The following is a 26447-nucleotide window of genomic DNA, read 5'->3' as shown; positions in this document are numbered from 1 at the left end:
GCCTGGATTATTGCAACAGCCTTTTCACCTGTTTAACCCAAAAATCTATTGATCGACTCCAGACTGTCCAGAACTCAGCTGCCAGGCTTTTAACCAGAACAAAGAAATATGACCACATTACTCCTATTTTAGCTTCATTACACTGGCTCCCAGTATGTTTTAGAATTGACTTTAAAATTCTATTGATCACTTTTCAAGCTCTTCATGGCCTCTCGCCTTGTTATATTTCTGAACTTTTAGTCCCATACGCACCAGCACGTACCTTGAGATCCTCGGGCAGAGGTCTGTTGTCTGTTCCAGAGTCTCGACTGAAAACTAAAGGGGACAGAGCGTTTGCTGTCAGGGCCCCGAGGCTCTGGAACAGCCTGCCCGAGGAAATCAGGTCGGCTGAGTCAGTGAACTCTTTTAAGTCCCTTCTTAAAACATACTTTTATAGGAGAGCTTTTCCCGATCTTATTTGACTTTATTTTATCCCTTTTATTTTATTAATTTTATATTAAATTTTCATGCTCTTATCTTTTTTTTGTATTATTCTTTACACTTGTTAAAGCACTTTGTAACTTGTTTTTGAAAAGTGCTCTACAAATAAGGATTATTATTATTATAATAAAGATGGAAACGGAAAGTGTTTGATTCCACTTTCCACTTTTTGGCTTATATTAAAAAGGGACATAATTGGTTTTCTATAGTATTGCATTAGAGCGGATTGAATTTCACTCTTACAACTAACCACAGCTTTCCTGAACATGCATCCTGAAGGCTCTTTCACCCACTGTCCTCTCAACTTGATCGGCTGTTATGGGTGAGTCTGTGTGTGCAACGAGCCTGTGATTCCATAAACGGCGCAAGAGCCTTTCTAGTTTTAAACGGCCAAACAAATGACAAGTGTGTTTTTTTTTTTATCTACTGGATTTAAATACTTGGCTGTAGATTAATATCAACACTGTAATAGTGGAGACATTCAGAGCTAAAGCAAACAGCCACCAAATAAGGCTGAGCTTACCATAGTCATGTTCGCTTGCGTTTTAGGAGACTGAGGATGAGTGTGACAAACCATGCACAAAAACAGCCAGTAGCTGAAACCAAGTAATTGTTAAAATTTGTGGGAGAATGGTTTTAATAGTATGAGAAATGAGCATTTTTGTCTTATTCAATTAACAAACCAATTTAAACTGACTGTAAGGCCAGGTGACACCCACCGTTTCCCAACTAAAGAGGTCAAGTCTGGAGGTTTAAATATATGCACTCGTTACCTTGATGCCAACAACAATGCCGCGGTCTTTGATGAGCTTGGCGAAGGGAGTGCCATCGTCTGTGCTCTGGTAGAGGGTTTCATGGAAGAAGATGACTCCTCCGATACAGCTGTCGATGCGCTGGTCGGCTGTGAAGAGCAGTTGGCGGTAGCGACGCCTGTTCTCCTCTGTGTTCTCAACTCCGATGGGGTTCAAACGTTTCCCCATGCTGCCTGTAACCACACACACACACGACTCAAATCAAGGCAGACTTTATTCATGAGTACGTAACTACTTAACTGTTGAGGATAAAGTAGTCAGGGTTTGACACTGCTTGCAATATTTATTAGTAGGGCTATTCACTCAATGACAGCTCAGTTGTAAAGACATCTTTTTTTAATGGACCGAACTAAAGGACTATCTAATGCATGAGAACGTAAAATCATTTAAAACTGACTTATAACTGTAAAACATCCAGGTATTTTTGGTGAAAAACTGTGCAAACTGAAATCTGAAAGATATGTTGATTTGCGATTGTTGTGTCAAACATTCAGGACCCTTAACATTACTATATTTAGAAAAAACACTAAATTATGCCAGAATGTGAGTTGCAGCAGGGAAATGTTAACCTAAATGCTTCATAGATCTATCAGACTTTGCTTAACACTGACTTACCCTCTCTACGAATTTGTGAATGAAAGTGAAGAAGGTTTGGTGCACAGTTATCTTAAAGAGTGTGAGGATGTACCAGTCCATGTAGAACTTCACAGGAAAGACATCAATTATGTTATCATTTGCAACCACACACACATACCGGTGGACTCATCGGCAGCGAGGATGCCCTTTCCTGGAGCTACTATCCTCTGAGCAATGTCCTGCAGCTCCTTCTTCTGCTCAGAAGTCAGTGCAGGATATTGGTGAGTCATGGTGGCTGAAAGAGAGAGGGAGACAGAGATATGGAGATGTCACATTGTTTCAATCTCAACAACTGACCAGCACTGGCCTCCATTTTTGTCCGTCCTGTCTCTACAATGTGGTTACCTCGCTGTAGTGCTAAGCTCTTCTCAGTGATGGCAGGAGGATGGGTGAAAATGACAAAAAGCCTGAGACATTCATACCATCTGGGGTTGAATATGACATATATGAAATTCTTCCCGATATATTTGGTTTATTCGAGGCAGCAGCAGCTGTACTGTTGACGATATGCACAAAAATGCTTCGAAACAGATTATTTTGTTCCCAATTCCCTGCTTCGCTCTGCCATAAATAAGCAGTTACATAACACCGCTCCCCCCCGCCCCATTCGAACCACAGAAGACAGAGAGAGATTATGTAACAGGCCTCCTTTATACACTCTGCTGCCAGACCTCATTATAGCTGCTGGAGTGGCTGCAGCACGGCTCATTTCTCCCTCCTCAGCAACACTTCTCCTGTTTTCCCCTAATGTCATTTCATCTCTCTTCATGCACTGCACGTATACATGCCTTTTATTTATTTGCAGTGATTAAAACAAGGCTTGTTTCCATGTTTTTCTTCACCCGACCTAGTGTCCTTCAAACATCTTTCTGTGCTCACTGAGGCATGCTGCAGCAGCTTTCTGACAAGTACAAGATGCACACATAGGGCTTGTAAATTCCCATTTTCACACATCCCTAAAACTCATCACTCCCACTAATGCACATTATGCCAGAGAACAAGCTGTGACTTCTTTCTAGTCGACTGCACCGCCCCAACGAACAAGGTCATTGGTTATAGCTTTGTTCAGCATCACACGTATACATGCATGAGCCACACTATTGGACCAGCCACAAACTTCTGTTTGTGGAAAATAGTCCTTTAGGGACAAATACAGAGCTGACTGAGTTCCAGACAGCTGTCTATGTATACTATACAGGAAAGAGAGCTGGACAGAAACAGTTATATTTACGATAAAATGTTCTGCTACACTGACTGTAAATGACTAAACTAAGTATAAGCTATCTAAATATACCGTAAATGGTATTTTATTACCATAGAAAAAGAAACCCATGCAACATAAACCATAGGGTTTAGCATAGCTCACGACAATTGGATTCCCCGCTGAGGCTGGTTTGCTGTGTTAGGACACTGCCTGACATACCTTCTATCATCTGTGTTAATCCTCTGCTTAAAGCTATGAGATAACAACCTTTAGAGCGCACACACACACACACACACACACGCCTCACTGCTAACAGTTCAATTCTACGTGCAGGTGGAATTAAAAGGCCTGCAGGGTACAGTACATCTCCTGAGGGGAACCAGGAGTATAAACTGCATGCAGACCTCTCCAGTGAATAACAGGGTATTTACACTTGACAAAGGCCAAAACAAGGGCACAGGCATGATCTGTGTGTGTGACTTCAGCCTGTGTGCGTACGGCCTCGCTCCACTCTGTCAAAACTCATGCTCAGCAAATACCTGCTATCTTTTGTGAAACACCTGCGTGCTTTAACAATAAATTTGTGGCTGGGTTTCTACTGAGAAAATATTGCAAAATAATGTGCAAGGCAATGTGGAAATTTAAATCTTAGGCCATGTTTAGTCCATCACACAATGGGAAGTTACTAAATATGTGAGCTGTAAAGAAAATGTTTTAAAAAAACATCATTGGTTCAATTGGCAATATAGACCTGAACAATGATGCCTGGAAGTTTTTCCGCATTTCTTTTCTATTGCCTGACAGCATAAAAAAGGACATGAAGGACAATGCCTTATTGTGTCCATGAATTGCTTCTGACATATGATCAGCCTGGAGCAGGTTTGGTAGCGTTACACGTTTCAAATTTACACGGTTAAAAAAAACAAACATGTGATGGGCTAATCAATCCGGAACACTATTGTGCACCAATATTCAACAATTACTCAAGACTTACAGTATCTCACAAAAGTGAGTACACCCCCACATTTATATGAAATATTTGATTACATCTTTTCATGTGACAACACTGAAGAAATCACACCTTGCTACACTGTAAAGTAGTGCGTGTACTGCTTGTATAACCGTGTAAATTTGCTGTCCCCTCAAAATAACAAATTACACAGCCATTAATGTCTAAAACGCTGGCAACAAAACTGAGTGAAAATGTAAAAAAAAATAAAGTGTCTTTTGTGAGATACTGAAAATCCACCACAGAAGAAGCAGCATCGCCTCCATCTCCTCAGACAGTAGTAGGCTAGATGTTGCATTTGGTCTCAGTTACTGGTGGCCATAAACAGGGCTACAACCTGATTCATGCAAATGGAATTATAAAAAGACACCAAGCAGAATGAGGCACTGATATGTGTTTTCTATTGTTAGCATTTGCTGCATGTGTCTCCAGAAAATGCTTTTAGGTTCCTATGGATGTAACCTAAGAACAAGATCAATATTTAGTGGGAATGATTATCCAAATATCCAATCAAGTGAAGAGGGGGAGGGGAGGGTTCTGTTTTAATGAAATTGGAAGGGTTTCTTCAAGGATATATTGATTGGTTTGTTTTTTTAAGTATCCTGCTTGAGGCTTCATTGACCTCGAGTGGTGTACAAAGAGGAGCTTCATGGAAAACCCAACAAAATGGTTTGAGGCATTTTAAATCCTGCATGCCCTAAAAATTTATCTATCCTTAAATCACAATTAGCTGCCCCACCTGGGGACAGCTTGGAATGGCCTGGTGGGATTGTTGCAGAGTAAAACAGTTTCTTTATTACCAAAATGGCAGATCATTAGCATATTATGTTCATTATTCAGCCAGTCTGATCACTTCAAGTCTTAACCGTTCAGAAATGTCACTTTGCTATGATTTAAAGAAGCAGCCCTCTGATCCCACTATCACACACTACCACTGTTGACAAGGTTTATCTTCCAGACAGTGTGCAGAGCTTAGCTTCTGACAAAGGACATCACTGTATAATTTGAAAACCATAGGTTTTATTAATGCACTTGGATTGTCACGATGACACGTATATATTTGTGAGATTAATATTTAGTTTGTCTCAACTGTATCTCTCTCTTTCCAGCCTGTTGCACAGTGGCCAGCCTCAACAAGACAAACACCATCTGTGCACTGCGACATGAAGATGCAACGGCCACCTCCCCACTGTGGCGTCATGCAGAACCCCTCAAAGCTGTGATCACTGCATGCTAAATAAACTATCATTAAACATCAGTCAAATGCAGCGCTCTGCAATCATATCGCAGGCCAGACCTACAGGCATGCACTGAAGGGACAGTAATCTACATTAAAATTCATATCTATTACGCTCATTTTTAAACACTGTTAAAACTTTTTCATTGAGGTTTAATTAGACCCTAGTTTGACACAAAAACCTATTTCAAACTCCACGTATCTGTTGTTTGTATAGACTTTTTCACTTCAGTAAAAGGACAGGATGATGACACCAGACATCACACTGTGTTCTTTACGCTACAGCAGTCAGTCAATCAGTGCCGCATAGGCTCACTTACCAAAACAGGATGCAGTTACACATCACAAATAAATAAACATCAAACTCAGTTCAGAATGAACATCTGTAGCAGTCATGCAGCAGCTGGTCTTGCTTCAAAGCATTGCTGCAAGCATTAAACTACAATATAAGCTTGCGCTCTACATTGCCTAGTATTTATAAGGCTGTAGGCAGGACGCCATCTACCTAAACTCAGGCTGGCACTGATAATATTTATTGATAGATGATATTATAGTGATAAGCATGTGCATAAGGAGAGTATTGAAGCGTTTGAGGAGAAAAAGAACATATTTCTTGTTGCCTTGTTTGTATCATTATCGCCTCCTGGAGGTTAACCCACCTTGGTATTTTCTCTACATTGCAAGCTGCATGAGCTTTAAAGGGGGTGAAATGGCTCCCGCGGGGCAGCACTAGTCAAAAGTAAAAAGCCTGCTTGGTCTGCTGCGTTTTGTTACCAGACGGGCTGTTGGCCTTGGCACTGATGCACGTCTCTGCGTTTGGGCTGCTCCCAGCAGCGCCAGCAGGAGCGCTGTTTCCCATGCGGCTCTCTGATACAAGAGCCTAATGGCAGACGTCAAGGCTGCGTGCATTGCAGTTCAGAGAGAGAGGGTGACACTGGTGAAAATGTGCAGATGTGTTTCAAGACATTTACCTCTTAAACACTGGTAAACTGACCTCTTAAAAAAAAAAAATATATAGAACTTCAATTTGCACAACAAGTTCAATACATTTTGGGTTGCCATTACACACAGAAGGAGCTCTGATGATTACAGTTAAAAGGAAAAATGTGATTACAGCAGTGTTGTTGTAAAACTAGGATTAACACTAAATCAGAATATGTGCCCTATGTTCCAGGGTTTATGTTTATTAGATTAACATCCAGTCTGATTGTACAACTAGCCTATAAATGTATGAACCTCCATTTCTAGGGCATTTTCCAGCTCAAATGATTAGTCAATTAATCAATTATCTGAGAGACAGAAAATTAACTATGATAAGTCAAATAATCTTTTTTTTTTTTTACACAAAATGCCACAAATTAACTGCTTCCGGTCAGTAAAATGTGGCTATTATGGTTTCTTAGTTTGATGATAAATAAAATCTCTTTGGGTTTTAATCTCCGTGAATTATTATTTTTAGACATGTTGAAGTCCAAACAGTTAATTAATAAATTAATCAGAATCGAAACTGAAAATCATCTTTAGTTGCAGCAGCTACTCCTATTTAGAAACTATTATCTTCCTCATTGATTATTATGCGGATTTGTCTTTTGCTTAATCTCTTTATCTATAAAATGTCAGAAATTTGTTGAAAATGCACCTCACATTTTATCAAAGCCCATGCCAATCTATTTAGATTCCTTATTTAGTCTGACCAACAGTCTAAAAGCCATATATATTGAGTTTACGATCAAACGCAGCGCATATTCACGTTTGAGAAGGGTAGGGGCCTTAGAAAATGTAAGGCTCCTTTGAACTGTCAATCTGCTAATTGTAGATCTGAAATTATTTATCAGTGAACATTAACTGAATCAAATTATGTGCTGCATACTAATGTTATGCGTGTAAAATGAAGTCTGGTTGTACAAATGCATCCATTTGTGAATCTAGATCAATTTTTTTCTCCTTCCCATAGATTACTCATCCTCAGGCCGCCCCTCCTCCCATAACATCACAGGAGGTGTACGTGCATTGTCACAGATACACACACCGACAGGAAACCACTGCTGCCATGCGGATTACTAACTTCAATCTACACAAATTAAACAAAGAAACAGCGTGTGTCGATTTAAGATGAAAGCAGACGCGAAGGACTCTCCTCTGGCTACTTTCATCCTTGAAGGTCACCGTATTTACGCCCTTCCGGTTGCGTATTTCCATGATGGTCTGCAAGTTTTAATAGACATTTCTAAACAGGTTGGAAACTTGAATGGCTTTCTGTCAAAGGAGACGACGGCACACGAGCCACAGGTACTGACGGCTGTTATTAATTCATGGCTAACTAGCTGAGGGAAGATAAAGTTAGCTGTAAGTTAGGTCGTGCAGACCAGCATCACGCCACCATCACTTTTATTTTAATCGTCTATCCGTGATCAGTAACACAGGGAGAGTGTCTGAAACTGTCATACAGATCAGACCCCGGTTCGTTCTTACCTGCTGAAGGGTATCTGGACGCGGAGAATACAGGTGAGCTGGGTGCTGAGGATGCGATGGAGTCTCCTGTTTCACTGCTGCAGCGCAACGTGACCCTTAACAAAACCCCTCGAGCCGGGGGCGGAGCCCATACGCCTCTGCGTCACGTATGGTCACGTGACGGTACGACGCTGAATGGCTTCATAGCTCAAAGCTGTTGCATGATTCTGCAACTTTGTAGAAAACAAGACAAGATGTGAAAAACCTATTTAATAATTGGCAAATTACTCAGTAAAAAGTCTATTAATTTATAGGCTTTATATTAATTTATATCTCCCTCATACAATGTATTTTCTGCTCGTTTTGTTTTTATTGTTTTGTATTTTTTTATTTTATTTGTCCTGGTCTAATCTGTCTGCCTCGTCCCTTATTGTATATCATTTTCTTGTGTTGTGGTGTTGTTAATGTACATTGCCCTGTTCATCTGAATGTATTTAATAAAGGAATTATTTTAGCCGTGCCAGACCTCCAATTAAACAGCCTCAAATCTATGTGCTAGATAGATAGATTTTTATAGGTTACCCTCAAGTTTGCCATTTGGTCTGAAAGACATCAGAGGTCCCAATAAAATGCCAATCAGGCCATGTTGGGAAAAAGAGAATTTGTTGGAGAGATTTGGGTTTTGTTTTCTGGTAAGGCAGTGTCAAATTATTATAATTTATAATATTGGATTGCAACTGGCGACCTGTCCAGGCTTTCACCCAATGTCAGCTGGGATTGGCTCCATCCCCCCGGTGACCTTACATAGGACAAGTGCTTAGATAATGTATGGATATGGGATTGCTGATGCATTAATATGTACACAGGATTTCAGTGTCAATGGTGAAAGTAATTTTAACTATTTTATACACTGTTGAGTATGTTGATTTATAGGATTTCTACAGTATTAATTTGTCAAGTAACTATAGCTGTCCAATTAATGTAGTGGAGTAAAAAGTACAATACTTTCCTCTGAAACGTAGTAAAGTAGAAGTATACATCATCGTGAAAGGGAAACATTTAAGTAAAATACAAGTACCTCAAACTTGTACATGAGTAAAATACACACTTAAGTAAATGTCCACTGCCCGATACTGAACAAAATGTAATTTCTTAACCAATCATAGGCATGCTATGTTTCTACAGACACAATGTGGCGTAACTGATAAGAAAAGTGAAGCAATGATGATTTTCTGTTCACTGACTGATATGTTGAAAACTATTTCACTTCTCCTTGTCTCTGTCACTCTTTCTTCAAGCCATCTCACAAAGGCAAAACATCCAAATCAGCAGATCGCTGTGTAGTAAGAGTTTATTATTCCAACTGTGCTATACCGTAATTACAAAAATACATTGTAACATAACATATAACATCAAATAGCATCCAAAATTTTCATATAAACTTTATAAAGAGGAATTCATAAATAAGCAATTTTGTGAAGAAGAAAAAAAATCAAGCTCAGGATCACACATGTGAGGCATTCTGGGTACACATCAACAATATAATTTAATGATCAGGTAGATGCATGATGGTGCGATTAGTGGCTAGGGTTATGGCAGCCTTGGACAATAGAAAAAGCCCTGTATCTATCAAAATGTTAACTGGAAGTAAACAGTACTGTTGGTCATTCAACCCTTACAGTCCCAGCTCAGATATGGACAGCTGGGTGCCATCTCAGAGTCAAAATCAAGGCTGACTTGGAAAAACCAGAGTGCTCCCCTGAGTCGCAGGTTATAAATGAGTCAAACTAAAGCAAACATCGAAGGTGAACATGTCTTAATCTGATGTTGTGACGCTTGCACGACTTTTACATAGTATAGGAGGAGAGACGATTCTGCTGCTAGAGAATTTAGGCAGTAAAGGTCAACTTTGGGAAAGGTTATATCACAGCATTGATAAAGGTACAGAGTAGGTTTTATAGTAAAGATCACAGCATGACGACTCAGAAAGAGTTTTTTTCAACCAATTCTGCCAAAATAATCATGCAACTTGAAAACAAAGGCAGAAGCTCAGAAATACACTGATTTTGTTGAAGGGGTCTGGTTGAAAAAAAAAAAAAAGGATTTTGGTGCATTGTCTTCAATCAGCATGACTTTTCCATATAGGGTGAATCTGATAGCAGTCAAACATTATGTGTTAACAGGGCAACCATGACCAGTCACTGAAAGATTGAAAATATATAGACAAAAGTGCAATCTTTCTTGCACAACTGTTGAGCAAATGCTGTCGACTTAAAAAAGTGCTCATTGGAAAAAGGCAAACAAGTAGAAAAAGGAACAAATAGTGTCCAGTAATATGACAAAAATCCTCCATAAAACTCAACACAAGTAGGAAAGTGGTGTTTTTTACTCAAATGAATCATTTTCTTCCAAACTAAAAATCCTATTAAATCATATGTAGCTATTGTGGCTTTTACAACATAAGACATTTTAGAAGGCGCACCACACCTGAGGGTGAATAACTGTGCAGAAATACATACATGTAGGCCTTTACCTTAAGTGTGTAAGTAACCATACTGTAACTCAAAGTCCTGTCACACAAACACTTCTCTGCGTGGGCCTTTTTCCTGAGCAGGCTGCAGTGGGCTTGTCGGGCCAGGGAGCGGTGCAGCTGTGTGAGTTTGTGTGCTGGTGTCCAGCTGTGTGTCCGGTGTGGCGGGAGGGCTGAGGAACGAGTCGTAGTCGAAACCTTTGAGAGGCTGCAAGGACAAAGTGAGGCCTCGTCGAGCTTTGGCGGCTCGGTCCGGTCTCTCTCTCAGCTCCAGAATCACCTGGACAGGAAAAAACAAACACTTCACTTTGCTTGCATATTGAACATTTCTTCAACAAGTTGACTCATGTTTGAAAAACTAATCTGACTACATCCAGGCATTCGTCAGTTACCTCCACAGGGTGGCGCTGAAGTAGGGCGAGGTCAAATGTTGTCCCATGGAAGAAGGTTTGGCGTTTGAAACGCTCAAGGGTCTTCAAGCGGCGGGAGGGGGTCTTGCACAAAAGCTGGACAGAAAAACGTGTGTAGGTCAAGATATGACATCAAACTAACCAATCTGAGCAGTTAGTGGATATTGATGCATGTAGTAAAATACGACCTATAGATTTGAGTGTTTTGTAGTAAATAATTACCTCGGTTATTAACAAGGCCAGTGGGGGGCTGAAGCTGAGGGGAATTTCATAGGGAAAAGTCCTCACTTTCCTCAGCATACTGCAGTGGTCTGGTTCTGGAGGCACGGGGAACTGAGGAAGTTTGTGTTACATGAAGAGAGATAATTCAGGGTGTTTCAATTTTCAGAAAGTCACATTTTAGACATCTACATGGTAAAATATGAGGCTTCTAGTGACTAGATTTAATTAATTAATAATAATTAAACAAAACTGTAAAATTACCCCATGAAGAAAGCATCAAATGCATCTTACACAATCTTTGTTTACAGCTAAATTCAAGCTCAGCTACGTCACTGAAAGTATAAATGTGAGTAATATCTGCTAATCTTGCAAGACGTACTGAGCCTACTGGCAACAACACCTCACCTTCCCAGTAACCAATGAGAAAAGCAGAATTCCCAGCGACCACCAATCAGCTGCATGGTTGTAGGGTCCGCCACTCAGCACCTCTGGGGCTGCAGAGCAGACAGAGCACATTATACTATTATATTTGTACATTAATATATTAACTTCTTCGCATAATAGATTAAAATAATGTTTGTCTGTAAATATGTGTCATCAGATCTGATGGACTTAACTACAGAAGTGTATGTGGAAGAAAATTTCTCACCCATATATTGGATGGTTCCACAAATGGTAAACGCTCTTCCTCCTCTCTCCAGGCGACGGGACAAACCAAAGTCAGCTAAGCGGAGGTGTCCTAGAATAGACCATTGTCTCAACATCATGATGAATCTCTAGATTAAGATTCTTCCTACTGATGCAGTTGCAACTAGTGAAAAATATTTAAATACTCCCACCATAATCTGATCTCATTAGTGAATGTAATTGGATTTTAGTTCTAACACATGTACTGCTTGCGTTGATGTGTATTTGCTGACAGCTGTGCACAGTCAGGATGCTCTCTGGAAGGTTCTGTGCTTCCCCTGCACACCAGAGCTATGCTGCTCTCTGCTGGGGATTTATTTACTCACCATTGTCTGTAAGCAGGATATTCTCCATCTACAAAAAAAGTGCCACATAAACTGAATTAGACACCCATCCATATTTACCAATGTACTAAATTAACTATATTAAGAAAACCTCAGATTTTTTTATTCTCATTGTTAAATAATTCTACACAAAAGTTTGGACATTTTAATAGTAAAAAAAGAAAAGCCTCTAACAGAAAACTTTTACAACTAAAACTGCAAATAGCTTGTCAGGAAATGCACATCATGTACAACAGGAATTGCTTTTATTTAATGGGAACACAAGAATACGTCAATTGACTCACTAACAAACAGTAATTAATGTGTGCTGGCAGATACAGGAAAGATTTTATGTTAATGAATAGCTCCATTCTGAAGCAGCATTATCTACTCTGGACTGGTAGAAAGAAATGGCTAATCTCTACCACCATTTATTGTTTAGTAATATAAAAATAGAAATCTTTCTGCTGCTATTTAGTGCACAATTTATTTTATTGTTGCTCATAAACATGTGTTAGCTGAGATGTGGATGATTGATGTTTAGCATTTGGGTTTGAATCTATGTTACTGAATGAAGTCTTTCATAATTTCTGATGTTTGATTTATAGTGCTGTCTTGTAATCTCATGCTGGACGGGCCCAAATATGTGACAAGACAAAACTTCAGTGTTTAGCAAGGGCTGATGTTATCTACAATATTTGTTATAAAGAAATACATTTTTTTATATTTTGTACCATTAATCAGAATAAACAGCCTGTCAATTTGGTCACAAACTAGTGAATGACCTCCCTCTCTTACCTTCACGTCTCTGTGGATGATCCCAAAGTCATGGAGAAAGCCTGTGAAAAAAACAATTATGAAGAACAAAAACAAAAGACTCAACCACAGAACAAAATTTTTTTCAAATGCCTCACTCTGTCTTGCTTCTGGTTTATCATTTAACCATGCCACTGCACTGTTGCTGTGGGAGATCCTTTGAGATCTTATCTCATTTTAATTAGACCTCTTTTTATAATTACATATAATTAAACACTGCTAGCGATGGAAACTTACCTGCAGACATCTCTGATCTAATTAAGATATTTGAGGAGAAAGGTGAAGGTCTATAATATGTATGATAATATAAAAAATAAAATATATGAATATGATAATAAAAAAATGTAAGTAGGTTGAACCATTTCTGTTAGTATTACGTAGCATACTCACCAAGTGCACATCCCAACTCTGCTGCAAACACTCGTACTGTGTCCTCCGTGAAGCAGCCAATCATCTGCCAGTAGGTATACAGGTCTCCTGTGCTGCAGTAGTCACACACTGTGGGAGCAGGGAAAGCATTACAAACATGCCTCTGTCATGTTTTTTTTTTTTTTTGTATTATTGTTTTTGGGGTATTATTGTCTTTACACTTGTTAAAGCACTTTGTAACTTGTTTTTGAAAAGTGCTCTACAAATAAAGATTATTATTATTATTATTATTATTATTATGTAGCGGGAAGAGTGAGGGGTAGTGAAGGTCAGTGGGATGTGGAACACACACTGATGAAAGAAATTAGGAAAGAGGAGTGAGGACAGTGTAAAACTAGTTTCCTCTGCAAAACCAAACGGAGAACAAGTCAACAATCTTTTTCTGCAGATGAAGGCCTCAAGGAGTCTCACTATGTAATACAGGAGGATGGTTGTATTTAGTCTTGATTTGTTTCAAATATGCACCATATCTACATTTATGGCTTAATGATTCAGTGATGATTCACTGTTTGAGCAAGCAGGGGCGAGCTCTCTTTTGAATGTTGCACGTGTGCTCTTGTTGAGCTGCAGCAGCATTCAACATCTGTTCCCCGGGCTAACGCTCTCTTTTCACAGGGGGTGGGGAACCAAACAATCTGGGTCACACTTTCTGAGTCAGTGGCTGATTTGGGGGGGAAAAGGGTAAATGCTCAGGAGGAGAGGAAAGGAGGGCACAGCAGATACAGGATGCACAGGCAGTGGTAGATGGGGTTTGCTGGGTTGTAGGGGTTCAGGTTTAATTCTGAGGGCGAAAAATAAATAAAATAAAAAGACTTAATTGAAGTCTCTGTGTTTTGTTCATCATATTCTAGGTGTTGGGCTGGGGATTGTGGGTAGAGTTTGGGCAGGGCTACCAGTGTTGAGGTGTGAAAAGGTAGAGTGAAGGGTTTTTGGGGTAGTAGATCTGGGTTGGATTGGGTCACTGGTCTCTGGCTGACTCACTAATGTAGAGGTGGCGCTGAGTCTGCCAGCAGTCCTGGAGGTCATGGACAAATGGATGGCGAACCTGACGCTGCGGGCAAAGGTCCAAGATCAATCTGAAAAATCTCATTTTTGGCCATTGATCAAAGAGACTTTGATTCATACTTTTATACTCTCTGGGTGCAAATAGTTTTCTGAGATACTGACCTCACTCACAACTTCAGTAACTTCAGGTCTTGTTGGTGAAAGACTCAAAATTGTTTGGAATTAGACATGAAACTGGTTAAAATTAGACATCACAGAAGCAGTTCCGCCTCCTCAGACCGATTACAGTGTGTCCCATAAGATATCACACAAGGTCTGGATACATTCACTGCATCTTACGTTCATTTTATTTATACTGTAATATGAATACATCCCGTCAACACTGGCAATTAATACTCAAAAATGTATAATAATGCATCATCTGTATCCAGATATTTTATGTTTGTTTTCACAATGTTTCTACATTAAATATTTGATTTTGATGTTATCTGTGCATACAGTTCAAGACTGAAAGGCAGTTAAAGAGACAGCCTCGATGTACTTCTCTCCTGATACTGAAAAATACTGATATTAATCCATTTATTTCCACCCTTCTGTGATAGGTTGAACATAAAATGTCACTGTTTTTCTTTTTTACAGCTTAATAGGGTTATTTTTTTATTTTATTTTATTCCTTATTTTGTTTTTACTTAGAATACCATTAAGTCAATAATATAATCATAAACACATATCCATTGTAAGGTTTTTCTAAGTATGCAAAATATTGCTTATTGCATGAAAAGTGGCTCAGGACTGCACTTACTACTTCCAAGTGCATTTAAAGACATATAAGACTTCCAATATCTGTAAACTTACAGTGATTTCCAAGGCCTGTTCTTTATACCCACCTGGACTATAACTTCTTCTTTTGACTGCTCCAAGACCCCGAGTCTTAGAATCTCGGATTTAGGTATAACCTGTTGGCCGACAAAAATACTGAGATGAAATAAGAGTGTGCAGGACTGTAAAGATTTTTACATGCTTGACATACATTGGTGTGTATGTTAAAGCCTCAATGACTCCAGGTAAAATGACAAGTCCTGACTTGAGGGTAATTTTTACCTTTAAAAAATACTTTTTAGCGATGCATCAAGTTTTGCCTGCATTTATATATTATATATTTATTTTACTTTCATGTTTACAGGCCAACAAATAGTCAAATGGCATACTAAGCAAAGACAGTATTAAGTCACAACCAGCCAATAAACTGGCTGTTCATTCATGGCTTTGATCACTCAAACCACAGTTAAAATGTGAGATTCATGCACTCACTTTGACAGCATATGTTTTCTGTTTGGTCTTGTCCTTAACTTTTAGAATGGGTCCAAATGAACCTTTGGCGATGTAACTCAACACCTGGTGGAGCAAAATAACAGAGACAGAGAAAGAGATAGAAGCAGGCAGGTGAAAAAGTAAAAATAGTACATGTATTCTGCATTATCCAATCATATCAAGCTTTGCACATTATTGGCATCTATGTTGTAATTGAAATATACCTGAAAGTGTTCGTGCCCAGGCACACTTTTGTGGGGGAATTCGGGCAGGAACATGGTAATGAAACCCGGCAGGCTCCATTCTGCTCTCAGCTTGTCTGGGCCAACTCCCGCCAACCTCAGGACGTGCTCTGGGATGTCGGGGGCTTTGCCTTGGAGCATTCGACGCTGGCCCAGACGCAGGGCAGGTGGGGCCAGGCGACACAGGCCTGCTGGGATAGACAGACCCATGCTGGATAGGAAGCCACGCCATCCAGATGAGAAATCCTCATCCTCCTGCACTTCAGCGTGCCTCTGTAGGGGAGACAGGAAGAAGAGAAGTTTACGGCTCTGTGGAGTTACCCTGATTATGCATCATGACAGTGAACATTTGAACTCACTGGCATTTCTGTATGTTTCAACCAACGTCTACAGCCTAAAGCTGACAAATACTGATAATCCGGGGACTTTTCACCGGACACTGTGTTTCACGCAAGAGCAAGTAACACATATCGAGGTAGGCGTGCACTGCTAAAAGCAACATTCTTCTCTTTCTTGACCTTTTGGGAATTCAACACATGAGCCAACAATGCTGTATGAACAATGGGACAAAGGTAGGCTTTTAACACATGTATCCCCCTGTTTAACCAGGGGAAGTTACCTAAGCATTGCTTCATATACACACACTGGGGAGCTGCTCAGTGCAAACTCATCTCTTCTGCTGTTGGATTACAGTATGTTTCCAGCTCTTTAGCTCCACATATGCAGTATTCTCTATGAAAGACAATTTCTGAATCACTTATTTTCCACCAATCTGCATTGTCCAAATCTACTTCAGTGACTGATTTCCTTCGCCTCTCAGAATTACCTGTGGCTGCAAGAACTAATATACAAACTACAATCTGTTCTTCTAGAAATGATTTACCACTGCATGGTTGTTGTCTACATTAGCAAAATGATCAGTCTAACTTACACCAGAGGTTATGGATGTCAGGGTAGTTTAGTATGCTGCTATCAACCCCCATCCTGGTGATTTTGTGAACTTGTGCAAACCCCCTAAAATACACCAGGTTTCACTCAAAACCATTCCTGCTCTCATTTGTGATTAATAAGAGGGCAAAACAATGCTCAGTCTACATCTGATCTGCAGTAACTCTGTCACAGAGCCCCTCTCCCCTGCACAGCAGATCAGATGCTCTGTGGTGCAAGATGTGTGTAATCAACCATGCAGGATGTTATTATCATCCGAGCCAAATTAGGGGACATATATAGTCACTCAGCAGAAACAACTGCCATCAATGCGACATGCGCGTGACATCTGACAAAAGACTCAGCAACGTTAGGATTTAATTTGGACAGTATGTGATAATAAAAGTACCAATAGATTTTTAGATGTCAATACCGGAAGCTTGTCGATATGCCTTCAAAGTAAAAGCATAGCTATTACAGGTACCTTGGAAGACAACAGAAAATGTTTTAAGGGATATTATAAAGTGTAATGTTAATTAACTACGCAATGTGATTACACTTTAGTTCATATGCCGCTAAAGGATACGTTAAAACGCTGCCATCCAGGTCTGACCCATCGTTACCACCTGGGGATTTCGGGAACCCCCCTCCCTTGCCTAAGTGCGTCACACCTTAGCAAACAGGAATTTCACTCCACTCACCTTCCTGTTTTTACTGCCGTCGGCCCCCATCAGTGTGACAGCAGGACATCTGTTCGGTGCGACACCTGCTCCTCATCCAGGCACTTCACGGTCGCCTATCCAGACTTTCATGCACAACACACAGACTAATTTGTGGTTTCAAGAAGCGAATTAATACTGTACAGCAACAATGTGCGGTTTATCAGGCTCTCCGGTGCAAAACGTGACAGATATGGCGACATAAAAACAAGTTAATCCCGAGTATGGGCAACGTCAGCGCAAATCCGCCCACATATTTGCCATCCAATGAGACTGCAACCTGGTGTGGAGTTGAGCTCCCCCTGCTGCTCTCTAATCACAGCCACAGACATCAATCCTATAAATCACGCAGCAGTAACACCATGAATTCTGTGGCACCTAGTGATGCATCTTCAATCGACCTCTCCATTCAATTCTTCCGTTCACTTGTTCTAAAAATAAAACAGGTGCATGCATAATTTCTGCTGCCTCAACACCATATTAAGAGCAAACACCACAGGGCACTGAAAGGTGAAGTCATGCATTTTGTGGCATACAAAGCAAAAAGGTGCAACTTAACAGGATGGGGTCAACTGACAGGAAATGTCCAAAACTGGACCATAACGGCACCAACCCCACCCTAACGTTAATTTGTCTAAAAAATTGAATGACTATAAAACTCTAAGATAAAAAAAATTCTAATCTGTGACTTAACCAATATCTCCAGCAATGCGAACTGCCAACACTAAGCATTACAATTACCGAACATGGCTGAGTAAAACAGAATCCAAAGCAAGACATGACAGCGAAAGTGCCTTTTATTTGGGACTGAGAACAACACACAAAAAAAGCAAACAGTGCCATCCGTACATTTTACTTTCACATATTTACCAATGTACGGTCATTTCTATGAAATAACCCAAACAGTTGAGCTTTAAATAAACTAGAAAAAAAGGATTTTGTGAATGCATGTGGTAGCGGTCAGGGTTAAAAAGGAGCATCCGCTGGACAGCATCAGATTTAATCGTCCTCATCGAAGTCCTTTTTGCCCTGGGGAGGTTTGGGTCCCCCTGCTGGTTTGGCCATGATGATCTGAAAGGAGAAAAGGTAGCGTTCAGTCAGTCATGTCAGTCCTCAATCAAGAGAAGTGAGATCAACGCAGCAGGCTGTGGGGCAATGAGGCAAGTTATCAACTTTGACACTAAAACATGCCTGTTTGAGTGTAACTAAATGAACTGCTTGAAGAATGTAACACCATGAACTATGTGTCAGTTTAGGTGCCATTAGGTTCCCCCCCCCCCCTTTTTCAGCAATTTCAACTGAAATATTTGCCACAGCACAAATACAAACACAGAAAAAAACCAAACTGTGCCCAAAATTATTTGCTGAAACTTTCAAATAATGACATATTTTCAAAGTAAAATAGTTGATTTAAATATCTCAGATACCAAGGAGGGCAATTTATGGTCATTAAGTATTCATGACCTCATACAGTGATAGAGGCTGCAAGAAGGAAAAATGCAATGAATGCTTTTAAAAAAATAAGATTAAATGGCCACGAGAAATAGACTGGTCTGGGATTTTCTTGAAGGTGGTGTAAATAAACTGAGACTTCTATATGGAAGTGAGGGAGTAGGCTGAGATCCAGAGACTTGTACAATGGCTTCACAGTCATTGGAGTACATCTTATTAGGAAAATGACCTTCAGACAACAAATCCACTTCAACCTCTGGAGCCCTGCATCTCATTTACATGGTCCCTTTATATACACAGTTATGTTCCATGCACCATTTTGTTTTTATTCTTCACTTGCCTGAGGACATCCACTACAATGAGAAGAGGGCATGCAGCATGCTACCAAACAACACGTATCGGTTTTGTGCAGGTTTAGACTTAGTGACACACCTGAGTGTGATTTAATCCCATTAGACTATCTGCTTCAGCTTTACAACATTTCTCTGCAGTGAGTTGTGTATCACACCCAGTATTAGTAGTGACAGGCAAAAGAACAAAACATTTCACAACTTCAGTGTCCCGTGAGCGAGTGAGTACATCCAAGTGAGTTTTCTGAGTCAAAAAACACACACATTCCAGGACCTACTGACAGAGAGGGTGTGTGTGTGTGTGTGCCCTCTAGTGGTGAGTTTCAAAATTATCAGGCGCTTCGTCCCAATCGTCCTTGTCCCAATGGCCTCTCTGCTTGGGAGCCTTGGGTCCCCCTGCAGCCTTAGCCATGATGATCTGCATCATATATACACACACACACTAACGTTAACTACCCGGATACTATTCATTCACATAGTCCCCCATAACACAGCACCTGCTGAATTTAACAAGAACATTAGCTTTATAACAAATTTAAAAAAAACAAAACAAAAAAACACTGCCTTGTGTGTATGAACCTGGTGAGAAAGAGGAAATGTTAAACCCAGATGTTTCATTAAGACAAAAAAAGTTTTGAATGTAAAGACCAGATTTGATGTGTTGTACCTGAATCTGCTACACGCCACAGATTTCAGCTCAAAAAGTTAAAACACTCGAGGTAAATTAAAATGATTGTGATTTTAGAATAAATTATCCAATTTATCAATGATGAAGAAAAAAAATAGCAAAGCAAAATACAGCTAATCATTTCTGTCTGCAGATTTCCACAGGCAGGGAGAGAAAGTCTGAAAGTAGGAGACGGATGCTTTGTTTTTGTTTTCTCTTCTCATAAAATTTGTTGAAGAAAAACACAAGGTACAATGTGAAGGCATTGAGACAACTCTCCACTTGTTGAATTCATACGCCAAAAGAAATAGGGAGCAGCTTATCACTTATCAGGTCATAACTGCTTCTTAAGCTGACTTAATCAGACATTAAGTTCAGTGAAAGACAAAAACTTGAATTCAGGTTTAAGCTGGTTGGCATGCTAACTCGTCTTTGACATGACGTCAGAACTGTTTACTTCTTGAATGTTTAAAATTTTAAATTCTTGCCATATCTTACACATTGTACCTTCAAAAGCATTCAATGTGCATGAATTGGAAGTTGCACATAACCTATTTCCTTCTTTGTGGCTACCTTTGCGTCACGAGTATTTATGTGTTTGAGTACACACCTGATCAACTCTCAGTACTGTGATGGCAGCGTTGGTGGCCAGTTTGATGCCCCAGTGTTTTACCAGGTAAGGCTCCACAATGCCACATTCAAGCATGTCCTTCACAGCGGGGCCTTCTCCCTAAAGACAACATCAAAAAAAAAAAAAAAAAAAAAAACACAAACAAGAATTTAATGGGTTGCTCTGTATTCAGGAAAACCGAAAACTAAAATTAATTTTTGTACTTGCACCCATTTGAACTATAATAGCCACAAACGTAACATAATAAAAGGCCACATATCAGAATGTTAAATGCCAGTAAGTACTGTATTTAAAATGTATTTTACATTTCAGACTGACAACACTCCAATGAAATCATAATCAAGTCATTAAGTTAATCTCATGTTCACATACACACCTCAATGTCAAAGCCTATGTTTTTGTTTCCCTCATGATGTGCAGAGTAGAGTTTAGAGATGAGCTCACTCCCCTTCACACCAGAGTTCTCAGCCAGCGCACGGGGCAAAGCCTCGAAGGCTTCAGCAAACTTTTTAATGGCATACTGATCCAGACCTGGGCAGGACTACAGAGAGGGGGTAAATAAATAAATAAATGTGTCTGCAGAAGGTGAAACAGTAAAGAAAAAAGGGCAACACCAAGAGGCATTAGTCTGAACCTGGTGCACTTCAGTTAATGTACTCAAATCTACATACCTCTCCATATGAGGTGAGCTGTTTGGCCAGCTCAATTTCAGTGGCTCCTGCTCCAGGTACCAGTCGTTTGTCCTATACATGGAGAATTAGACACAAACTGTAAGGTTGTGCGGGTCAAACAGTAGATTAAAGAGTTGCACTTAAATACTAAGACTCTGCAGGCATTAGCAATGTGGCATATTTCTCTTCTCTGCGAACAAAAAATAATACCATTTTTTGACAGATTTTTTTTTTTTTATTACCACAGCTGCAAAAAAAAAAAAATCCTACAGTGAAGTATTATGTCGACTTACCCTGACCAGAACCTTGAAGGTGTTGACTCCATCATCTATAGCCCTTTCAATGTCATCCATCAGGTTGTCAGTGGAACCTCTTATCACCACCGTTGAGATGGCACCGTCCTCTTTCTCTGTTCAATCAATCAAGACCGAACAACATGTTAAGCCTAAAACTCAAGACGGAGCAAAGACCATGTTTAAAATGAAGACTCATAAGAGTGATTTACCATGTTTGAAGACCACCACCTGAGTGTCCCCCACCTCTGTCAGGTACACACTGTCACAGTGACCCATCTCCTCTGGAGTTGGCGCCGTCTAGTGAAGCAGAAATGAATCATCATACATGATGTAATGGTCCCTTTTATTATGGTTCAAATACCTGATCTGAATGAAACATGACACTCACCATCCTGGGCAGTGCTACAGCTCCCACAGTCTTGCATAACCTCCTGAGGTCCCACTTTGAGTTAAGCCTAATGGGGAAGAGGAGAATTTAGGGCTGGGATGTACACAGTACACACCACAATAGTAATAATTCTGTAGATTATTATTATTATTATTATTATTATGTAGATATCATGTGTGTATTTTTTGTAAAAAAATAAAAATAAAAAATACACACATGATAATGACAGTTATATTTGATAATATCCCCAGACGTTTATTATGAGGAAAGATGAAAGACATCACACTGGTGGTGGTTTTAATCAAATAATCTTATACTATTTTTTTTTCCAGCACTGGAAGGAACATTATTGTATGTATTTTGCATACTGAAATCTGTCTCTCTTTTTGATGACAAATCTTTTATTTAAAAAAGGTATACGGAAAATGACATCCATTGTAAATGTGATCATTTTAGATAGAGACCCATCTATGTAAAACCTGCACATTTACCATACTATCCTGAACTAATGTCAGTCACATAAGGTGGAGGTATGCGTGTAGGTCACTTTGCAACAACAACGCCAATACCACTAATAGCCCTCTCTCATGTTAGCCCATTTGGATCACACTATGTGCTTTTGGTAATTACTATCTCTGATCACTTGATAATTGATAACACTTAATTTCTTACCTGACCACCATGAGCTGATACTTGTTGGCGTAGTGCAGCGCCATGTCAGCCACTTTTCCTCCAGTTACCACCACGTTGGCACCAGCCTCCTTGATGGCCTTCACCTGAGCCTCCATCATATCCTCCTCTCCCTTACTGAAGTCCATGAGCTCCTGTGCGTTATTTATCAGCACTGTGCCCTACGCGATAGATAAGTCTATTGTTAGCACCAAGATCGGTACCTTCACACAACTTTATAAAGCCCAGACAACAGGCCCTTTTCACAGCAGACATTTTGACTTGTCATAGTAGGAAAAGCACAGGCGTTACTATTAACATTAATAACGGATCCATGTTTTTCAAAACATCCCAGTAACTGAAACAGAAAAAAACCCTAAAACACTTTTCTAAATTTGACATTTTCCTGAATAGTAGTTAACAAATGTAGCATTAATAAAATGTCACAATCTTTTCTGCAATTACAAAATTACCACTTGTGTCTCTTCTCTTTGGAGAGGTGAAAAAGATTCAGAACTTTTAGCCCATTATTTTAGGCCAAATGTGAAATGTGTCATATTTAAAACTGACCCAAAAGTAATAGGAGAAAAAAATAAATACAAAACACACATTACCTTGGTCTCCGTCACGGTGCAGTCAAAAGGGCAGGAGAAGACAGCGATCTTGGCATCTTTAACTGATGTGATGTCACCCTCTGCCTCCTTCTTAAAAACCATGCCATGCAGCATGGAGGATGATGTCACCCCACAACCCTGAAAACACCACAGACATTAACTTAGAGGCAAACAACACTCACACACAAAGAGAGGCAAAACATATTCAGATGATAATGCTACTCACCAAAATCTTGCATACTCTGACATTATCAACATTAAAATTGCCAGACTGTGGGAAGATGGACACTGTAGCACAAACCAGTAAAGAAAAGAAAGTCAGAGAAATTAAAAATGAATACTAACAAATTATGTTTGACAGCTGTTTGCCCTAGGCTGGTATCAGCTGTCTGGATTGCTGACTCACCACAGGCCTGTGCGATGAGGTTGGCGAGGAAGTCTTCGTGGCCGTACTGTTTACTGATGACTGCCGTACGGATGAGAGATGTCGCCTCTTTAACATCATGAAGGTTGTTGGCTGAGGAACATACGCAGTCTGGCAGGATCTCCAGAGCCTTTTTACATGCTTTGTCATAGCCTTCAATCACCTGCGGCAGAGAGGAAAGGAGACACTGAGCAACTGCAGTGATTCACTTCTTTGGGATGCTAAAATGTATGTACAGGACATTTGTGTTGTTTTTCCACAAGTGTAACGCTTACTCAAGTTTCAATAAGAAAATTATGATAATCAGTGACTACAATTTGTTTACCTCTGACACAGAGAGACCCATCCTGAGCAGCTCTTCAGCCAGCTCCAGCAGAGCTCCAGCGAACACCAGGACAAAATTTGTACCGTCTCCAACCTCCTGCTCTTGCATGTGGGAGGCCATCACGATCATTTTGGCTGCTGGGTGCTGCACCTATAAAACAAAGTGTTGTTCACAAAAACTGTTAAATTGACTCCTTTATAAATAATTTCCTGTACACAGTGTGTTGCACAAGAAATTAAGGTTTCCTCACCTCCAACTCTCTGAGAATTGTTGCGGCGTCATTGGTGACAAACAGCTTCTCCAAGTGGTTGATGACCATCTTGTTCATACCTGAAAGGTCACAATGTCACCATTTAGCCAGCACCAATTTTGTAATGAGAGGTAGAAACACAAACAAGACAAGACTTACAAATACAAATCTCTCTTAGTGTAGGAGGTGACTGCTTACCGTTTGGTCCATAAGCGGTGCGTGTTGTCTGAGAAAGCTCCTTACAGGCTCTGATGTTACGATAGACTGCCTCTTCAAGCCCTGAATAGTGCTGCATCAGAGAATAAAATAATAACACGTGACTTTACAAGAGAGGTGCATTACATTGGTACTCCAAATACTACTACTGTCAAATAACTAATGGGAAACAAACAGTATAAAAAGAATTTCATGGAAATGGGGGTGTAATCATTATTTTAGACAATAATGTAGGCAAACGATAAACGTAAGAGTTGAATTAAACTAAGCTAACCCAAAACAGGAAGCATCAGCATCAATGAGCAGCCACGGACAAAGCCTCGGCTCTGACAGTTAACTAAGGGTGTGACTGCTAGTTATCACTGCAGCTACAACACTGCAGTCATATACAGCATGTTTACGTGCTAGAAAGAGCAGTGAAAAAAACGCAGAACCTAGCCTTAGGTCTATCACAACAGCCCCGGGTCCAGCAGTAGCTCGGAGCGGCCTGGCTGCCTTCTAGAAATCTCCCACATGACAGTGAATGAGTGTGCTAACTCCGGGGCTAACGCTAGCTAGCATGCTAGTTCACAAGCAAACACTCAAAACTACCCAACTACTCCAAAACACTGACTAAACCTTACCTTGGCGCCATCCTTCAACATCTGGGCAAAGCCCGGCGCTTTGGGTACATGGAGAGCCATTTTCCGATGTTTATCTGCCCCGGTATCCTAGAGAAGGTAGCCGCGGCGTGGGTTCAGCTCTGGGTACAAAGGCGGAGAGACCGAGGAGGAGCGATTTCAGCAAGGCGTGGAGCGGAGGACGGGTAACAACAAGGGACAAAACTGAGCGATTCTCATTTCACCTGCTGCGTCACGTCACGACTGTTGCCTTTATGGGTTATATGGTTATACATAAAGATAGGCAATCGTAACATTCAGCAAATAGTACCTCCTTACTAATAAAGTAAAGGAGCTCCTGCTAGCCACTTTTGTCGCAGACTTAATGGAGACAAAACTCAATGGAGACTTAACGTGTTAATAGTTTATTCTGTGAATTGTAACCAGAGACAATAATACACCTGTTCTGGCAATGTCCTCTCTCTAGCAGATTCTGGAAAGATTTGTCTCAATATATTATTGGTAACACTGACTCTGAATTTTCTCTTTGTTGGAAAAATCTACTTTTGTTTGTTTGTCTTTCACAATAACAGTAACATAAAACAGAAAGAATTATTCCTAATGAATCTTTTGATCGTTTCATATCCACAAAGCCAACTTTAATCAGTCCAAACCTTTATTTATAGACTTTGAAAAGGAATCTGAGCACTGCATTAATAACATTTCTGATTCCAAAAATAAGAAAGCTATGAAAACGCTTCATTTGTTCTTTGTTTAAAACTCTCTCTGGCTCTATTCATGTCATCTGTATTTGTTTTAACGACTATTCTTGTCCGTGTTCATTGTCTTTGCTAATAAAGTAGGCCTATATAAAAAAGGATAATATGGCTATATATCCCCCACCAAAAATCTTTTCTTTATTTATTTGTAAAATCATTTAAAATCAGGAAAGATAAATTATCTATAAAATATAGTAATAAAATTAAAGCTGCAAGCAGCGTTGGGCGGGCCCTCGCACTTTTAAGCGCGTCCGCGCGTGAGCCGGCCGAGTTGCATATTCTGGAGCTCTGCCGGTGCGGCTGTGAATTTCCTACGCGGTTCCGACGCCGCATGAAGGTGTTATATGTCACTTCCTGTGTCCCCTATGTGGAGCTACATAGCACTTGCCGCTATGAATATAAATCGGCATTGGTGTGTAGATGTCTGCGGGGTGGGAGAGTTAACAAGCACGTAAAGTTTGTTTCAGATGTGAGCATGTACACTGAACAATAATGTACCCAAACAATAAAATAAAATCCTTTTATATTTCCCTGCCTTGTTGTTTATGTGTACATACAGAGGAAGAATGTGAGAACAGCACACATTTCATCTTTACTGTGTGTTAGAGCATGGGAGAACAGTGGATACTTTTAATACAGCCCACACCCCTAATACTGTGTAACTAT

At 40.0% G+C, this 26447-nt stretch overlaps 3 protein-coding genes across 5 annotated transcripts in view; all 3 read right to left on the bottom strand.

The window, feature by feature from the left end:
* aldocb (aldolase C, fructose-bisphosphate, b) overlaps positions 1-7996 on the bottom strand; it is a 10971-nt gene extending 2975 nt beyond the window's left edge. The window contains exons 1-3 of the mRNA XM_046040272.1: positions 7851-7996; positions 2047-2163; positions 1254-1465 (exon numbers count right to left, since the gene is read on the bottom strand). Of these exons, the coding sequence (XP_045896228.1) occupies positions 1254-1465; positions 2047-2158 (324 nt within the window). The 5' untranslated portion in view covers positions 2159-2163; positions 7851-7996. The remainder of the gene's footprint in view (positions 1-1253; positions 1466-2046; positions 2164-7850) is intronic.
* Positions 7997-9162: 1166 nt separating this feature from the next.
* rskrb (ribosomal protein S6 kinase related b) lies at positions 9163-17616 on the bottom strand. The gene is made up of 13 exons (XM_046040107.1): positions 17433-17616; positions 15787-16077; positions 15563-15646; positions 15139-15207; positions 14228-14297; positions 13208-13315; positions 12800-12840; positions 12005-12032; positions 11641-11730; positions 11397-11485; positions 10992-11102; positions 10752-10865; positions 9163-10639 (listed from the first exon to the last, which is right to left on the bottom strand). Exons 1-13 carry the CDS (start codon positions 17460-17462, stop codon positions 10403-10405), a joined length of 1362 nt encoding a protein of 453 aa, XP_045896063.1. The 5' UTR covers positions 17463-17616; the 3' UTR covers positions 9163-10402.
* Positions 17617-18229: 613 nt separating this feature from the next.
* cct8 (chaperonin containing TCP1, subunit 8 (theta)) lies at positions 18230-25196 on the bottom strand. Of its 3 annotated transcripts, none has more exons than XM_046040691.1 (16): positions 25027-25196; positions 24386-24476; positions 24188-24267; positions 23938-24087; positions 23595-23775; positions 23415-23476; positions 23189-23326; positions 22578-22756; positions 21906-21972; positions 21727-21814; positions 21515-21630; positions 21222-21293; positions 20927-21091; positions 20530-20649; positions 19531-19670; positions 18230-18521 (listed from the first exon to the last, which is right to left on the bottom strand). In XM_046040691.1, exons 1-15 carry the CDS (start codon positions 25084-25086, stop codon positions 19563-19565), a joined length of 1677 nt encoding a protein of 558 aa, XP_045896647.1. In that variant the 5' UTR covers positions 25087-25196; the 3' UTR covers positions 18230-18521; positions 19531-19562. The 3 variants fall into 3 exon arrangements, with proteins under 3 accessions (XP_045896647.1, XP_045896645.1, XP_045896648.1); XM_046040689.1 differs by having other exon boundaries at positions 19535-19670; XM_046040692.1 differs by lacking the exon at positions 19531-19670 and having other exon boundaries at positions 25027-25193.
* Between the last annotated feature and the right edge of the window lie 1251 nt (positions 25197-26447).

This window comes from Micropterus dolomieu, linkage group LG23 (genome assembly GCF_021292245.1).
Source record: "Micropterus dolomieu isolate WLL.071019.BEF.003 ecotype Adirondacks linkage group LG23, ASM2129224v1, whole genome shotgun sequence".
NCBI lineage: Eukaryota > Metazoa > Chordata > Actinopteri > Centrarchiformes > Centrarchidae > Micropterus > Micropterus dolomieu.
Note: the sequence above shows the minus strand (reverse complement) of the source record. Positions and strands in the feature narration are given on the sequence as shown.

Coding starts and splice junctions, on each gene's coding strand:
- rskrb (XM_046040107.1), bottom strand. CDS start 17,462: ATGGGGGCCGACGGCAGTAAAAACAGGAAG. Junction 12,841..13,207: donor AGAGTTGGGATGTGCACTTG/GTGAGTATGCTA, acceptor TTTTTTTCACAG/GCTTTCTCCATGACTTTGGG. Junction 12,033..12,799: donor TCATCCACAGAGACGTGAAG/GTAAGAGAGGGA, acceptor CTTTTTTTGTAG/ATGGAGAATATCCTGCTTAC.
- cct8 (XM_046040691.1), bottom strand. CDS start 25,086: ATGGCTCTCCATGTACCCAAAGCGCCGGGCTTTGCCCAGATGTTGAAG. Junction 24,268..24,385: donor CACCGCTTATGGACCAAACG/GTAAGCAGTCAC, acceptor GTGACCTTTCAG/GTATGAACAAGATGGTCATC. Junction 21,294..21,514: donor CCTTCAAGGTTCTGGTCAGG/GTAAGTCGACAT, acceptor CTCCATGTATAG/GACAAACGACTGGTACCTGG.